Below are 18,819 nucleotides of genomic sequence, written 5' to 3' on the forward strand. Positions count from 1 at the left end.
CTAAATTGTGTCAGCAGATTATTATTGATCCAGTCTGTGTGTAATGAAGAATAACTGAGGCTCACGGTAGACAATTCAGATCATGTCAGGTAAGCTGCCATCACAGATTACCTGAATTGACTTTCCAGCAGTGTTCATCTAAATTACCTGATTTTCATTATGTTGTCTCATATAACAACCTATAGCTTATCAATGTAGATTAAAAGAAAACACATATAGTAAGTATATGTGAACACAATCTGCACAGATCTGGCTATCTAACACTGATGGAACAATGCTTAGTTTGATATCTTGTTATTTTATTGTTCACTCTCAGTCTAAAGCATATGGGACTCAAAGTCTTGACAGATCGATTAACTTTATTACAGAGGACCAAGGAATATGTCTCTCCCTCCCAATCACTGAAAAGTCTAAGAAGATGAACAAGGTGCCTCCATCAAAAATGACCAGAAATTAGCATTTAGATTACCTTTTTTTTTTTTTTTTCCTAAATTTTATCCTGGGTGAACGTTCTGCTGGAACTTCTAAATGCTAAAGAACCCCCCACTTAATATGATCTGCAGCCATAAAAAGAGTTATATCTCCGTGCAAAATGATCAGGTCCTGAGAAGTGATTTCCTATGGAAGTATAAGCCCCAGTTTTCTTCCCACAACAGGCAATGTGTCCTGACTCAAGACACTATGTCAGCTGACTGCATAAAACCATTTAAAACAAGACTAGGAGAAATGCTAATGTTAGCATGCCAACATGCTTACATGCTGATGTTTATCTGCTATAATATTTACCATGTTCATCATCTTAGTTTATCATGATAGCATGCCAACATTTGCAAATAAGGCTGATGGATAATGTCATTAGTTCTGCAGGTGTTTGGTCATAATACATTTTTGACTTGATGATGGTGCTAGATGTTTAGTTAAGGGATCACCAAAGCTATTAATATTCACTCAGAGGGGAACATGAATTTCTGAACCACAGAGACATTTCATTGAAACCCACATATGTGAACCTCATGGTGGCGCTAGAGGAAATGTCTGCGGATCACCAAAGTCAGGAGGCTTCATCCTCGGATGACCATCCTCATCCTCATGCCAATCCATTCAATAATCTGGACCAAAGTTGTGTATGGAGGGACATTGCCATATGCCTCTCGTGTGGCTAAAGAAAAGAACCAAAAAAAAAAAAAAAAATATATATATATATATATATATATATATATATATATATATATCCCCATTCAACTCAGAATTACCCCCCACACAGTGACAGATTAAAACACCAGTCTCCATCATTTAAACTAGAGAACCTTTATTAAATAATTCATGGTCAATTTCCATGAGGTCTCAGTTTGATATTCCTCATCTCAAAAAAGAACTAGTAGACCATTCCTCTGGTTTAGTGTGCATATCAAGGCTGACCTGCATGGCAGGACAGGGGGAGCTGACTGTCTTCCCCAAAACAGAATTATGAACACCAGGACCACCGTCAGTCCATTTTCAATTCAATCATTTCAAAATGTAACTACAACCTCCAAATAATTTGCTAGTGACACAGCACTCATCTTTTTAATCTCCAGAATGGATTTTATATCCACTTTTAATGTTTTTTCCCTTGAGGGAGGAATATATCTTTCTGAATTATTTGAATTGAAAGTGAAGTGAAAACAGCCCTGGATTAAAGAGTGCTGAAACTACAAACAACAAACAACCCAAACTGCTGATTCTCTGCACAAACTGCTCATTCTTCAATTCGCATTTGAACTGACAACTGTCAAATATCCATATCAAGAAAACTGCAGTTTACAAAAAACCTACTGAGAAAGCATATCTTGTTTGTGTTTAATAATATTGCCATTTTGGGGGGTCTGGAAGATTCTACCATCTCATTTCCCCCAGTTCTTCTGCTTGAGGCGAATTGAGTTCACTCTTACTGAAGACAGCCTTCACAGAAAAATGACAGGTCTCAATGAAAAAGTGCTTTGTATTGTTCACTCAGTAATTCAAAAACTAGAGCAGTATATTCACTACACGGGATAGAGTATTCATGTAAAGCTAAACCATGTGAAACAAAACGGTGGGTAAACATACTGCATGTTGCAGAATCATTTGTACAGTGAGAGGGCTTTACATGTCGGATGCATTGTTTTCTGGTATCAGCTGACATGGGACAGTAGCAACTTTGGTAGTAAATGCCCTGGCATGAAAGAGGCTACAATGTCCTGTGCAAAAGCACACACACGCATTGACAGACCGGCCTGTTTAAACTGAGGGCTGGGCAGGAAAGGGTAAATACAATTAGGAATTGTTAAGTAAGAGCATTCAAACCTATGAATATGTTGTGACTATGTATCAAAAGTTCAATATACAGTGAGTAAATAGCTGACACGGTGGAAGCTTAGTTGCAAATGTATCTAGCTGGCACTTTCAGTCAAAAATATAAGGGCATACATTGGTCGTGAATGAAAAAAAATGGCATAATGGTAAACAAATTTCTATCACATCAAATGTAACTGATGGCTCTGCAACTGCAACGTTTTTCTTTTTTTCCCCCAAATAGCTGATACATACACACAACATACAGATTTGACTGTCCGCCAGAGAGAGTCTTTGAGTCGGTGGCATAGTAATCCCAGAAAAGGAGCTCCAGACCATGTCAACAGTTTCAGTGTCTCTGCTATCAGCCACAGAGCTGAAACGTCTACTTTGAAGTGCGTCTCCTACCTGGCCTCCCATCAGAGTCGGACAGTTCTGGCTCTTCTGGAAGTAGGCCAAAACTTAAAGAAAACCCCCTTCCCTAGTGTCTTCCAAAGCCTTGACAACAACTCTGTTACTTCCTTCTGCCTTCAAAAAAAACAAAACATGTTCTCCGGTCCATCACCACTCAAGGTGTAGTGTAGCTGCTTGTATCCTTCCCAAAATTGTAATACTCCTCCATGTCCTCCATATTTGCTGTAGTGAGTTTAGTGAGGTTCTGGGAGCCACCATTGTCCATATTGTCTGGTGATGTAAAGCTGAAGTTCTGTCCTTCATATTCCCCCTGGCTTTCCATTTCTGGAAGAACTTCTGGAAAATAAAATAAAAAAGGGGTTATAAAGCACATTTCCAAAGTTACCATTAGTGTAAGGAAATTCCTGGGACCAACGCCCATCATAGGAGATCTTGCCAACTTAAAAAAATTAAACATTTCATAGGACTGTGCTACAAAACCCTTAAGACATTTCTGCTATATGGCAGTAAATGTAAAAATAATAAATCAGTAAATAAAACTTAATGAGGCAAAATGAAAGAAAGGATTCAACAAGTCAAAGAGTTAATATATCTGGTTTGTCTGTTGTTTTGATGCCTGCGGGCTCTTGTATTGTACTACTCATATTGTATTTCAATAAGTTCCAATAACACTGAGTGAAAATAATAAGTAAGAATAAGAGAAATAACAATAAGTGAAAAAGCACAAATCAGCAAGAGAAAATGGAGAAACCAACACAAAAATGCGGCAAACAACAAGCCTTTGGCAGGACTGTAGCTTACATAAAAAGCAACAACAAAAATAAAATCACATGCTGATTGTATCTTCCAACCTTTTGTGAAATTTCCAATAAATATTCTTTTCATAAAAATGAGTTTGCTCTGCTGTCATCATGTCTGGGAAATATAATAGCACATATTATAAAACAGGGTTTGGTTTAGGTCAGCAACTTGGGCTGAGCATGACTCGCCTCAGGATATTGACATATTCAGGCCCATTTTTGTGTCCGTACTGAGGATCTTGGACCGTATTCACAAACATTAACGTTAGCGTTAAATATAACTTTCAGAATTAACATTACAATTGGAATTTGATTACAAAGAATAAGTAAAAATAAGTGAGGAAGCTACTTTCCGGAAAAAATAAAGGTTACAAAAAAAAAAAAAAAGTGATAATATGTGCAGCGAGCCTCACCTTGTCCTTCTGGTGATACGTCCATTCCATGTTTGACCTTCATGTGCCTGCTGAGGTTCCCCTTCAGGTTGAACTTACTGGTGCAGTAAGGACACTTGAAGGGCTTACTGCCAGCATGGAGATGCATGTGGCCCAGCAGGTTGTACATTCTGTTGAAAGACTTTCCACATACCTGGATAACAACAAAAATAACCAAAAATGTTGACATTGATGAGCACAGACATATACAGCAAAGTCAAGTATACACTTTGAAGTAGTCTACTACTTTTTAAAATGAATCAGGTTCAATTACCTTGCATTTGAATGGCTTCACAGGCAGGTGGACAATCATGTGGGTCTTGAGGGTCTGTTTCTGGATGAAGCTCTTGAAGCAGACGTGACACTGGAACGGCCGCACGCTGTTGTGGATGAGCATGTGCCTCTTCAGGTTGGCAGACAGGGTGAACTCTCGGGAACACACGTCACACTTGTGGCCTTTCATCCCCTGCAGAGTCCAAACAGAAAGAAGGGGTCAACCAAACAAACGTATCATTCATTTTCTTGCCATGTTTTCTACTCAAAATGAGAAACTAGTGGACTGTTTTAGCATGTCATGTAATGAAATGTATGTACATTGTGTTATATTTGCAAAGCGACCGATTCTCTGGGATGCTGGTGGCAGATTTGTTTTGATTTGTTAAATTTTAGCTGACCCAAGAGTAAAAGCCCTGTCCAGCCATCCTTACTTTGCTCCTGTAATATTCTCAGCCACATGCCACAGGAAATGTATAAACATTGAGAATTAGGTCACAAGAGTAAACAATTCACAACATCCACAGCCTTGAGGCTTGTCTAAATGAATGAGCTGCAGCGCTCTCAGTACACAAAGTGGGACTGAATGACTGGATTCTGGGTTATTGGGAAGAACAAATATGTATTACAGGTCACGAGTAGGTCGAGAGACAGTGTTTGTATAACCAGACAAATCTGGCAGGCTGTCAGTCCACCCACCGTCTGCACAACAGACAGGGTTTGATGTTGTTGGCCACCAGGGGGAGCAGTCAACAGGCTCAATGACAGTGAAAACAAGCCACAAAGGAGAACATTCTCACTCCTCTTTGAATACAGACTGCTGTTTGTACATGTTATCTCTCCCATTTCCGGAATTTTTGTTCCCCTAAAAGTAATAAAATTTAAGTAAACCCTTTGTAATGAAGCATTTTTTACTTGTCACTGTGTGTTTTCTATTAAAAAGTAGCCAAAATGAACAAGGGTCGTATTCACAAACATTCTGAGGAGACTCTCAGAGAGCTCTTAATTGGGCCTAAAAATTTCTAGCAAGGAGTCCCAGCTTAGAAGTGATTTAGGAAACGTCTCAGTGCAACTCTAAGCAAGGAAGGGACAAAAACTGTTACTTTGGTGAGGAGGTGTGGCTGACCCCGTTGCTAGATATGACTCATTCTTTTAAAATATGTGATTGGTTGATCCAAAAAAAAAAAAAAAAAAAAAAAAAAAAAAAAAAAAAGAGAAAAAGAAAAAGAAAAAGAAAAAGAAAGAAAAATGCACTCTTAGTGATAATGGGCATATAATGACAGTGAAATCGATAGGCCTAATCATAGAATTTAGTCTCTATTAAGACATTGTGTAATTATAAATACTCTTTTTATGTAATGAAAATCTGTTGAATAAATTGTGAGCCATTCTTTAAAAGTAGCCTATGAAATGTTTGAAAACACAGGTCTACTTGTGCAGCAGCCCATTCACATGCTGATAGTTGTTACATTTTTTTTTCTTACATTTATTTACCATGCTGGTCATTTTAGTACTTAATCTATTTGATATTAAAGAGGAAAAAATGGCTCAGCTTTCATTAATTTCTGTGATTGCTGGCCAGTCTATATGAGTAGTGGCGTTGGTTGGCATATAAATCTTTTTTTTCCAGCTGTCTGCAAATTCCATATTATTTCAGTTGCCAAATATCTTAAGTGTTGTGATCACTTTAATTTCTGGTGTTATAGTGTTATTGTCTTGGATGGGAGATATGAGCGTATGTCTAATGAGATCAACCTCGAACATTATCCGTGCATGATCTATTCTGTAGCATTTCATTAAGTCACTGTCATTCAGCGCTTGGAGAATATTTATCCTTCCTCTTTGTCTTTCCGCCATTTTCTCCTCTGCTTAAGAAACTCTTAAGCCTCTTAAAAGTCCTCCTGCTTACTCCTAACAATTTTTTACCTTAGGAGCTCTCTTAAGGGTTAAGATGCTCTGTGAATAAGTTTTATCTTCACCAGGATCTCAGACCAGGATTTAGTCTTTCTTAGAAAATGTCATAATTCTGAGATTTTTCTTAGATTTTCATCACTCGGGGCAACTTTTTGTACTAGGAAACTTTATAAATACTGCCCCAGATCTTTCTATCCCTGCATCTATCTGTATGAAGTTAGACTCTGGCAATTTCCAAACATGGCCTCATTCAAAAGGCGAAATGATTGGGGGGTCGATTCAGAGAAAGGCTAAGATGTCATATGTTGCATATTTTAGAATCATCAAGAATCAATAACATAGAAAAAGATGGTGCTGTGCTTATATGAAATGAACTGTGATATCTGGGCCTCCTCATCCCGCTGTTCCTCACCTGTATGTCTGTGTATATGTATGTGTGTGTGTGTGAGAGAGAGAGAGAGAGAGAGAGAGAGAGAGTAATTAGCATGTACATATGTAGAACAGGCAGGGGGCACTGAGCAATTACAGACATCTCATTTACACGAGGATAGCCATGAGGAAGACGCCTTATATTGTGGATGCACAGCATCAAATCCTTGTTAAAATGCAACATTGAATTGACATATCTATTCTACAGTTTCTCTGCTTTATCTAATGCAAACATCTGAAGGGAAGATGATTCACTCAAAAATGCAGCCTGAAGACATATGGATGAACTTAATAACTGTAACCATACTCAGAGGAACTGCATGTGAAATATAATGTTCTTCACCTGTTAGCATGTTGATAAAAACCTTATACAGATGAAAAAACTTGCAAAGAATTCCTTAGTATTGTTGATGAGGTAGCGTCAGCTTTTGCCTTTTAGTGATATCAAAGACTGAAGCCTGTGTTCTGAAGTTTAAAGTGTAGGCATATAATTTTTAAATGCTTAAGTGTTTGTCAAAAAAAAGGCTTAACTTTCCTATCTTTGTTTTTTATTTGACTTTATCAAACATTCAGGCTGGCTGCTGTTTAGTCTTGCTATAATATTATATTGAAATCGTACATTTTACTGTTTCTAGATGCTTCTAGTCTTAAAATCCAATGAAATTTTTCATCACAACAAAAATCTGAAATAAAGACCCTAGAGCTGCCTGCAACTAACGATTATTTTCATTATCGTTTGTTCTATATAACATCTGAAAACAGTATAATTGCCTGGTTTATCAGACCTATAGTCCAAAACCCAAAGATATTCAATTTACTTTCACATATGACTAAAAAAAGCAGCATATCTTCACAACGACTGGCTGAAACTGGAAAATGTTTGACACTTTTACTTTAAAATGATTTAAATGATTAATCAATTATCAAAATAGCTGCTGATTAGTTGCTTGTTGATTATTTTTCTGTTGACCATCTAATTGATTTAATCGAATAATTGACGAATCAGCTAATCGTTGCAGCTCTAAAAAGACACAGAGGTATGAGGCACAGAGCATGGATGCCTGCCAAGCTAAGTGCTCTTACCTGTCTACTTCACCCAGATTTTAGTGGGTAAAGGACAGAAGATGAACTGAGGTGAGGCCTTTGGACAACAGAGGTGTGGTAGCCTCCTTTAGGTGATCCGTTTCTGTCTCCTTTATCATTCTCTTTTACATGATAAAAGAAAACCCTGAACAGTCTAATGAACTATTCAGGTAATATTTACAGTGTGTCTGTAACTAGAACGGTCAGTAAACTTGGGTGGGAGCGGAAGTGTCCGGCGGCGGTGTCAGTACCTTATGAGTGAGCGAGTGCTGACGTAGGTGGTGAAGCTGAACAAACTCCAGGCCGCACTGGGAGCAGGTGTAAGGTCTTGGGCTCTGGTGCTTCAGGAGGTGATTCTGGAGCTGGCTACGGTAGGCGAACGACTTGTTGCACTCTGTGCACTGGAAGGTATGGGGGCCCTGGTGGCTGGTCTGGTGACGTTTGAGGTGAGCATAGGTGGGGAACTCCATGCCACACTGTGAGCAGACATGGCAGCGGCCGCGCTCGTGTTTCACCTCGTGTGCTCGCAGCTCGCTAGGATAGGCAAAGCCACGGCGGCAGAAGCGGCAGCTGTAGGGCTTGACGTCCGTGTGTTGGAGCATGTGCCGCTTCAGGTGGCTGGTCTGGGTAAACCCCTTCTTGCAGACGGTGCACTTGTGGGGCCGTGTACCTTGGTGGGTTAACAGATGGGTTTGAAGATGACTGGGCTGTTTGAAGAGCTTCCCGCAATGAGGACAGGCATGTGGTTTGATGCCGTTGTGGCCCAGGATGTGTGTGACCAGGTTGTACTTAGAGGTGTACGATTTATCACACATGCGGCATTTCCAGCGCTTCAGACCATCTCCCACATCTACGCAGTAAGATTCGTCAATCTGGATGTTGATATCTAGTCGGTCGACTCTGCGGCCGCCATGCCGACGAGGAGGTTGGGGTTGCTGAGGCTGCTGGTGCTGCCCTCCACAGCTCCCATCCGTCCACATCATACTCTGGCTGCCGTCTTCGTACTCGCCTCCCATGCCCATTTCCGCCGAATCATAGCTGCCTACTTCACTGGTTTGGAAGTAGCTGCTGATGGCTTCGTCCTGCTGTGAGGGCTTCATCATGTTGTTCCCCTGGTGTTCCACGTCTTCTTCATCTTCCCGGACGCCTCGGCCGTGGCCACCCATAGGGCGCTGGCCCTGCAGTCCTCTGTGGGCCTGCTCCCCTGCTCTGTGCCCCACCTGGGTGGGAGGAGGGTGTCCGTGTGTGTTGGGTTGCTGTTGGTTAGTTGCCTCCCGCTCACATTCTGCACAGTTCTTGTTGGTGCCTCTGAGGGTGGCCGGATCCACCTGAACTAAACCCCCTCTGGGAGCCATGTTGTTCAGCATGTGGACACAGGAGGACATTGCAGAGGTCACCCCTTCCCCTTTCACATGAGACGAGGTCCCATCACCGGCTTGGAGGCTGTGGCGTTCGGGGACGACCATTTTCCCGTCTGGATGTTGTTGAGGGGGCCCCTGCTGCCACCTCCTCTGACTGCAGCTGGGTTGCATCTGTCCGTCTTCTCCCAAGTTGTCTCCTAGGTAATCTCCGTTGGCTCCGATAAGCTGGTCTGCGTACTCGTAGTCGACTCCGTCTACTGGGGGTGCGGGGGATTCTTTGGGTTCACCGGTGTAGAAGCCGTTAGGTGCTATGGTAGCTCCAAACACTTCATTCTGGGAGATGAGACCTAGCACGGCGGCCTGGGCCAAGGACAGCACAACAACTGGATCTGTTTGTGTGCCTATGTCCACCAGCCTGGCCATTACCTTGGGCTCACATCTACCCAGGCGCCGGCTCGCCTCCTCCTGGAACAGAAAGAGACACACACACACGGTCAAGACCACAGAACTGCAAGGAAGCAATGAACAATATATATATCTGAGTACACTATCTCTATAGTCAGCAAATCAAGTTTATGACTCATTCTACCACACGGCATAGCAGAGGGAAGTAAATTAAAATATGGATTGCTTCTCTGTCATCATCTTGAATTCAGGTAAATGTCTGTTTTGTTGTTTCAGCCAATTTCTAAGGTCTAACTTACTGGCTAGGACAGTGATTCCCAACCTTTTTGGCTTGTGGCCCCTTAAAATAATGTAAAGTCTAGCTGGGACCCCTTGTCACATGTTGCATTGTCTACCAGTTAAACAAAAGAGGACTTATTTTGTTTCATCTGAATAACTTTTAGAGGCTGAGGAGATAATACACAGCAATTCACAATAAATAAAAGCAAAAATTAGTGGAAAGCTTGCAAAAAAACAATTTTGTGTGTCAGAAATATGTTTTGTTGCTCTATCCTGTCCATTCATCTCGCAGCCCCTTGCATTAATCCAGTGGTCTGGTCCCGACCCCCATTCTGGGAACCAATGGGCTAGGAAAAGCTACTACGAAAACAATCGAGAACACAACATCCCTGTTGAAAAAACTAAATAGAGTTCAAACTAAATTGATATGAAAGGAAGAAAAACTGAGCTACAGCACACTGTGCTCCAATAAGAACGTGTCCTTCATCAATAGTGATCCAGTACGGACAAAAAGGTGATGAGGCTCATCATCCAATCAGAGTGTCTCTTTGAGATGGTTGTCGAGAGAGAAATAAGGAAAAAGAGAGAGACAGAAACGGAGACTTTGATTTTAAAGAGCGTGTTATTGCATCACTGTGAAGGATACACAAAACCAGAGAAGATTCCCTCCTACAGGGACTAACCTATTCCCCAGTCAATGGTTCTGGTACATGTAGCGAGCCGTCATTAAGACTGTCCAAAAGCAAACCTTTTTAGATCTGGTGACTGAGACACCATCCTAATCCAGCATGCTAACCATGTATGGCTTGGCTTGTGTGTGTGTGTGTGTGTGTGTTGTGAGGGATTAGATGGCCTACTGATCTACACACACACACTCACACACACACACACATATACAAGTGCAAAGGGGAGAGGAAAAAAGAAGAAAAACTGAGAAAGATTAAGACACAAAAAAAGAATGGAAAAGCAAGAGAGTAGACAAAAACAGAGAGAGAACAGAGGGGGGAAAGCAGAGACAGAGGAAGGGAGGGAGGGAGGAGAGAGCTTAGAGCAGGCAAGAGTCTAGTGGAGGGGAGGGTGGAGAGGAAAAAAGAAAAAAGAGAAATGAAAGGTAAAGGGAGAGTGAAGGAGAGATAAGGAGAAAGGGGGGTGTGGGAGAGGAGGGGAGGGGAGACAGGAGGGAAGGAAGAAGGCTGAGAGAGAGAGAGAGAGAGAGAGAGAGAGAGAGAGAGACACTGGAGAGGGAGGGAGGGGAGAGCTGAGTGAAAGAGTGAGAGGGTGAGTGTGAGGCAGCAGGCAAAAGAGAGCAAGAGGAAGAAAGAGAAAGAAAGATATGTAGAGACAAGAGGGAGGGAGAGGAGAGGAGAGGAGAGGCAGCTAGCACACCAAGAGACAGAGGGAGAAAGAAAAATGACAAAATGAAAGCCAGGCAGCATGAAAGATAAAAAAAAATTGCGAAGTGAAACAGGAGCAGAGAAGAGTTTGGGGAAAAAAAAAGCTCCAAGAGGACATTTCTGGAAGCTACAGGCGAGTAACGAGTTAATGACAATTAAAGACTATTCTTAATTTATGACGAAGGGGAGAAAAAAAAAAGAAATCTACTGGTGGCAACTTTAAAAACAAAGAAAAAAAAATCCAAGACATCACCGGTAGCAGTTTTCCTACCTGTCTTTTCAGCTGATCAACCCATGTTGCCCACCACCTCAGTACACTACCACTCAACATGCTACGAGCGAGAGCCAATACACTCACCACGCTCCTCCTGCTGTGAGGCTTCAGGTGCTTTAAGGATCTCATTCTTCTGTGCGAGTGTTGAGTGAGAATAGGTTATGTTCGGCTCCTATTTATATGTGAGGGATGAGGGGGGGGGGGCGGAGCTAACATTGCCCCCATCCTCCCCTCCCTCCTCCTTCAACACAGTATCAGTAGTGACTCTGGTCACACCAGCGCAAACACAGAGCAGACGCAAACAAACAAACAAACAATCTTCCAACGAATGAGCAAGTGGATAGTAGGTTTAAAAGCAACAAAAAAAAAGAAAAGAAAAAAAAAAAAGCACGGCTCATACATCTCTAAACGCACAAGGCTCCTTGATAGTCTGGTGATAAATGGGCTAAGTCACCTCAAAGTCACAAGACACACACACACACCAACAAGAAAAATAAAATCAACATCATATCAGTCTGAAATTATGGATCCACCAGGCTGCCTCGCTTCCTCGCTCACCCTGCTTTCTTCTATCTCCGTCTGTCATTCTTTGTCTTTGTTTCTGCCTATCCCTGTCTGTCTCTCTTCCTTTATCTGTTTATTCCTGTGTCTCCATCTATTGTTGAGTCCTTTTTCTGTCCCTCTTCTCTCTCTCTCTCTCCTCTCTCTACATCTTTGTATCTTTCACTCTCATCTATCAAGTAAGGTTTATGAGTACGGAAAAGTGTTGGAAGATTGTTTTGTGCGCAGACTTGGTTGCAAATACGTGATACAAGAGGGGAAGAAGAGAGGAAACAGAGAGAGAGAGAGAGAGGAGAGGGAGAGAAAGGAGAGGAAAGAGATGGAAGGTGACTGACAAGGAGATGAGCGAATTGAGGGAGAGAGAGGATGGAGAGAGAAAGAGGAGGAGGAGGAGAGAATACTGAAGGAAAAGAGAGGAGAGGGGAGGGGAGGGGTAGGGAGAGGCAGAAAGAGAGAGAGAGAGAGAGGAAGAGACAGAGGGGGATGGGAAGAGTGGAGCAGAATGCGGTAAAAGAATAAGAAGAAATGGAAGATGGATGAAGAAGAAGAAACAGACTGAGTGAGGGAGAATGAAGGGATAACGCTACTGCTAACGATGCATCAAACAGGCCTGCAAATCCCTCCGTCCTCTGCCTCAATCACACACACAAATCTGGGTGCTGATTGACGCCTCAGGAAACATCGAGGTTCGAGTGTGAAGAACTTTTTTTTTTTTTTTTTTTTTTTAAATCTCTTTTCACCGCCAGCGAAATTAGGCATGTATGCGTGGAGAGATGAGATAGCCGTGGAGCGGTGCGACAGTGCCAACAGTGGCCTGAGAGCCCACAAAGGTCAGGCATATCCTGCCAACGATGATACTGAGACAACACCAAAGCTGCAAATCACCACGCCGTAAATTGTGGAGGGAAATGAGAAAATGTGAATCAACCTTTCAAGAAGTAATATGTTAGTATAAAAAAAATACTACACATACAAAACCTAGATTCACTCAACATGTTGTAAGCATTTTGCAGAAAACAAGTGTGGATTGATGCAAACAAACCAAAGCTTCATTTCTTTTGATGGAATTTCCATCACCAAACCACTAAGAGTGAACGGACAGTTGATTGTAACTGTAGATGCTGATGTGCATTATTAATGAGTGTGTGAGTCAATGCATGGTATGTTTGAAGGTGTTTTCTCTGGCATGTCACATAGCCACAACATCAATTTCCACAAACTGACCGTCTTCCCTTTAGATCAAACATCCTCCTGTATCACAGAACACAACAACAGTACTATCATAGTTCTCCACGGCCAGCATGAGAGGGGTGTTGAAGAAGAACCGCCTGATGCTCAACAAGCGAAAAGACCGATCACTTGGGAGACCAAGGATCTGATAAAGACATCAAAATGTTGAAAAGATGAAGAGGAAAATATATTTCACAGAGACTTCAGTCAGAGGTTAACTGTCATAAACAGTATAAATATCTTGAGAATGTCATAATCATGAATATTGCAGAACTGATAAAGAAAAATGTAAAAAACAAACAAACAAAAAAGCCTGCAAACATTAATTCAATTTGCCCAATTAGTATGATTTAAGTAGAGCTGCAGTGATTAGTTAATTATTCAATCAACAGAAAAACAATCAGCAATGATTTTCATAATCAAATAATCTTTTTTTTTTTTTTAGCAAAAAAAAAAACACTGGTTCTAGCTTCCCAAATGTGAACATGTTCTGGTTTTCATACTCCTCTCCTCTATGATAATAAACCAATTATCTTTGGATTTTGGATTCGACAACTTGAGGAAATAATCTGTAGATTAATCAATAATGACAACAATCATTAGTTACAGCCCTAGGTCAAACCATCCAGCATTACCAGTCATGTTTTTGGGTAATTGGTGGATTTTGTTTCCAGGTGTGTGTTAGAATAGTAAAATCACTAGTTTCCAACTATGGATCGATGCTTATTTCAAGTATCTCTATTATTAATCATGTCCTAACAGCTGTTTTTCCGAATTTTCTCATTTAGTTTAGATAACAACCTGATCCTGATACCACTGGTAAACATTTTCAACTAGATACTATTCACTGTTGCCCATTATACAAGCTGGGCACATTCAGACACACTGCAAAAGCTGAGACGTGACAGGTGAGGGTGTCTTTCCTCTACTTTAGGCCTCACTGATTTCCATGTTTTCATCTACAGAATAAAACTTTCCACAAATAGTTACCGTTCTCTGTGGTTATGCTACAACCCACCTCCTGTCAATCACAACCCAGTCAGACAAGCACAATGCAAAACAAGCTTCCACACTGTCTGTAAAATAAAATCAGAAAATATACAGTAGCTTGATTTACAACATAATGGGCAAGACAAGACACATCTCATATAATGATAAAGCACAAGAGTACAATCTTACTGGTCTTTTCATTAGTTTATCTCACATCACCTTTAAATTCTTACATAAAACTGTCAGAATTATTTTATATAAAACTACTTAAACCTTTGCTTTACAGTTGCAAAAAGCTCCATTAACAGGAAGTTAAATAAATGATTCTCCAGTGCAGCCACACAACAGGCCAAGATGTGTGACTTACATTTGTCAACTAGAATAACATGTGCTTTCTCAGGTCTTGTTCATAATCTCAGTATTACAGATGTATCTCAGGTGATCTGATCAAAATTCAAAACTAAATATCCAGTTACATACAGTATAACACTGATGCATGTCTCAATGCGCTGCTCTAGCTATACGCTTGAGAACAAATGTGATCTTTTTTGTTTCACTCAAGTCACAGTTTCCTACAAATAACATCACATGGGACCAAGGAAGTGAAATCTGACCAAAAGTGGCCGCTCGAGATACATTCTGATGCCAGGTGTAAAGTACAGTCCCTTTCAACTGGATCCAGACACAAAGGATATATCCTGATAAAAGACACTGCAGCAGGCCAGGGCTTGACATGGCCCAGACAGAGCTGGATCCTTGTGGAGTTCAGCACTAAGTCTCCGACAGTGACAGATTGACCACATTAGCTCCATATTCATGCTCTGTAAGTGTGGCTCCATTATTTCTGATATCAAGCCAGCATCTCACCATTGTAATATTTGGGTATATATTTGTAATAGTGCTAAAACGATTAGTCAATTAATCAATTGAGAGAAAATTAAAGACCAGATGAAACAGCATTTCGAGAGTATCTAACCTCCATATCGTGACGTATTTCCAAGTGAAACAGGACAGACAGGTGGGACGTAACGTTGGGAGGAATTTGATTTGAATGTTGAAAAGTGGGCGTGTCATAATGAATCTTAGCTCAGTGCCGCTAAAAGTTCAAGATTGATTGATGGGTGGATGTCATGACATTATTGGTTGAAACTGGTTGTTCACGCCTGTGTAAGCACACGTCATATATTGTTTTACAGGAAGTAGACATGATTGAATTTTGATATGAAAATACAAAGAAATAGATTTTTTGCAATTTTTTGGGCATATATTGTTAAATATGTGCACAATATGACCAGGGATGGATCTAAAACTGTTTAAAAGGCATTTTCATCTCATTTCGACTTAATGGTCAACAACTTTGATGATTACACCCTTAATGTAACATAATTTTTGGCTGCACCGGCCACAGACCAGCCCTATAACCCCAAATGTCTGTCCATCACTGACTCACTGACTGAGTGATGAAGTTACACCATTGGTCAGCCAGCCCAGTGTTGGAGTTTCCCCATTGGCTGTTGCTCTTTCAAAATGAATTGGCCCTAGTGCTGATCCCACTCCTGAAATAAGTTTTAAAAACACACATTTACCGACTGAAAGACAAAGAGACGCAACAAATCCATTTTACCAGCCTGCACAGCGGCTAGAAACTACTTAGCATGGCTGGCATTGTTAGCATAGCCATGCTGTGTGTAGCCCATAGACTGCATAAAAATAAGGTGTAGCCGTGATGTCTCCGGTTTAACAGCACCGTGTTGGGCAGGTGACAGGTGTGTTTACAGTGTTTGTGGGCTCTGAAAGATGTCAAGGCGCAGATATAAAGTCACACAGCTGACGGATTGTTAGCGTAGCATGCTAATCCTACGTAAACATTTGGATGAGACTATATGTTTACAGACATCTGCTGATACAGATGAAAGAGCAGGGGGAGTTAACAGGTAATTAAAATCGTTATAATTAAAACTAAAATAAGCTGTCTTTCAAATCAACATTCCTAGTTATGAGTGGAAAGTATTGTTCTTGGAACTGCATTTATAACCTTTTTTTTTACTCAAACATAGCTTAACCATGTTATGCAATATGCTACTTCAGTACACTTTAACAACAAATATTACTGGCACCACTACAGAACATTGCAGATGAACATTTCATATCCAGGAATTCACATTATAGACACTACCACTGACTATCCCGGTGACACATTGGCCACAATTTCAAACAATGACCGTACACGGTCACGATCCCGGTTTTTAAGCTGCTGCTTGTGTTTCCAAATGGGACACAGAGTGATTTACTTTACTCTTTTTGTCTGTTTTTTTTTTGTTTTGTTTTGTTAAAGATCCCTTCAGTCATGTTTTAAGATAAATAAAATACTCTACTTTGAACAATAATGTGTGTGATATGTTTTTTCCACAAAAAAAGTTCAATTGTCTTATTAAAATTGTATCTACCTCTTCTCATTAAAAAATTCAGAATCTATAAATAACCTATGCCAATATATTTATTTTCAGACATTTATCTGCTGGACACAAGATGTCTCCTACATCACTGTAAAGTCAGTGTTTGTGCACTGGAGGCTTCAAGTTTCTACATCACACTTGTGTGACTTGAATATTGGACCAGGACTGGCTTCTAAACTAGTTGTGATGTCACAAATCCTGCTCGTAGGCCCACCCCTCAAAACTGGATCTTTAATGAGCACAGAGAAACTTTCCACTTTCAGCAGATAAATATGTGAACAGTCTTCTAGTGTCAAACTCTGTACATACATCATTCTGCACAGTGAAGCTCAAACATCAAACTGTAGGAACAAGAAGAAAAACATATTTTTGAGTGGAGGGAGACTTTAAGTTTGATATATACAGCTGGTCGTATTGGGGTTTTTTTTAATGCTTATGTATGTTTTGTTATTTTGTTTTGTATTTTAGGCTGTGTGATGTTATTTTATGTACATGTTTGTACATGTACATGTCTCATCTTTGTGCCCATATGTTCAATTTTTTTTTTAATTCACTGGCTCCAGATTCTCAAATGTGAGGACTTTCTGTTTTATTTCATTTAAAACATTTAAATCTGTGACATTTAGACTGATTGGTTAGACAAAACAAGAAATTAGAAGAAGCGTGGTAGGCATTTTTCATTATTTGCTGACATTTTATAGACAAAATGATGATCAATTTGTTTAAAAAACAAACACTGAATTAATTATTAAAACAATCGTTAGCTGCAGCCCTAATTGGTAGGGGCTGCACTTTTTTGGTACCAAGTGAAATGTGTTTGTAGCACCAAGTATCAGAAAACTAGCATCCAACGCTTGCTCAGACCTTCTCCGCTTGTTCATTAATCAGTCAGTTTCTCATTTAAATCCTAATTATGACAATTTCAGACCCAATTTATTGAGGCAGAGTTCCCCTGAAGCTGCTTACCTTTTAACAACATTTACCATTTGAGAGCTTTGGCTTCTTTTGTAATAAGTGTTTTTGTAGGAAGCCATGTTTATATTTCTCACAGTGGCATATGCTAGTGGGAAAAGTATAGTTCTGGTATTGCTGCAGAAGCGAAAAGCAGTAAAACCTGGTAGCAGCCTCCAGCTGCGCAGGAGTGGCTCAGCGAGGCCATCATCCTGTCTGTCTGTAAAACCGAGAGGCGAGGCAGTCACCTGGTTCATCTAGTTTACATTCCCGTGAGGATGATGACTGTCATTTGTGTTTGTTTTGTAGCCGAGGAAGTTAGCCACTTGTTGAATATGAGCAACCGCCGAGCATTAGGGCCGATCGTTATAGGAGACAAAAGATTATATTTGGGTTAATGTGAACAACAGAGGCCAGTGAATGGCACCGTAGAAGGGTTAAATGAGAAACAAATATGCGGTGACAGCTTTTATTCACAATACAGCTTTATTCTAGATATATAAATGTTGTTTTCATCAACATGTTTGTTTTTTCTGTGATTAAAAAAAAACTGTTTTTTCAATAAAGTTTGTATCATAAATGTCATGGGGGAGTGTGGTAAACAACAGGATAGAGAGAACATGGAGGAAAGAGAGAGAGAGAGAGAGAGGGAAATGGCAGAGGACAAAATGGGGGCGTAATAGAGGAAGCAGAGAGAGAGAGAGAGAGAGAGAGAGAACAGATGATTGCATGGAATGAAAGAGGGATTGAAGGGGGAGGGAGGGGAGGAGATAAAGAGAACAGGGACGGGAGGGGGAGTGAGTGAGCGAGTGAGTGAGGGAGGGAGGGAGTGAGTGAGTGAAATGGTGGAGTGAGAGAGGGAGAAAGAGAGAAAATGAGAGGCAGCAGTGGGGGAGGGGACGATGTAGAGGGAGAGCAAGAGAGTGAACAAGCAAGAGAAAGAGAGAGAGAGAGAGCTAGACAGAAAAAAGAGAGAGAGAGAGAGAGAGATGGGGCAGGGAGCAACGTGAGAGCAAGACAGAGAGAGGGAGGGAGGGGCAGTGTGCAACGTGAGAGAGGAAGAGAGAAAGAAAAAGAGAGAGAGGGAGAGAGAAAGAGAGAGAGAGAAAGAAAAAGAGAGGAGAGGGAGGGGTAAAGCGTGATGGAAACCGAGAGCAAGAGAGGAAAAAAAAGAGAAAGAGAGAGAGAGAGAGAGAGAGAGAGAGAGAGGGAGAGAGAGAGGGAAGGAGGGAGGGAGGTAGGAGAATAAAAGAGGGAGAGA

General features: G+C 40.9%; 1 protein-coding gene across 2 annotated transcripts in view; it reads right to left on the bottom strand.

The window, feature by feature from the left end:
• Nucleotides 1-1,289: 1,289 nt before the first annotated feature.
• Nucleotides 1,290-18,819, bottom strand: part of LOC137185413 (zinc finger protein 710-like) — a 28,629-nt gene continuing 11,099 nt past the window's right edge. The window contains exons 1-5 of one of the 2 annotated variants that reach the window (XM_067593732.1): nucleotides 11,455-11,533; nucleotides 7,909-9,483; nucleotides 4,233-4,424; nucleotides 3,941-4,112; nucleotides 1,290-3,063 (exon numbers count right to left, since the gene is read on the bottom strand). In XM_067593732.1, coding sequence (XP_067449833.1) covers nucleotides 2,882-3,063; nucleotides 3,941-4,112; nucleotides 4,233-4,424; nucleotides 7,909-9,483; nucleotides 11,455-11,499 — 2,166 coding nt within the window. In that variant the 5' untranslated portion in view covers nucleotides 11,500-11,533 and the 3' untranslated portion in view covers nucleotides 1,290-2,881. Of the gene's footprint in view, nucleotides 3,064-3,940; nucleotides 4,113-4,232; nucleotides 4,425-7,908; nucleotides 9,484-11,454; nucleotides 11,534-18,819 lie in introns of those variants that run through there. The other variant, XM_067593734.1, reaches the window with a different exon arrangement.

The sequence above is a fragment of the Thunnus thynnus genome, chromosome 1 (genome assembly GCF_963924715.1).
Source record: "Thunnus thynnus chromosome 1, fThuThy2.1, whole genome shotgun sequence".
In the NCBI taxonomy this organism is placed as follows: Eukaryota; Metazoa; Chordata; class Actinopteri; order Scombriformes; family Scombridae; genus Thunnus; species Thunnus thynnus.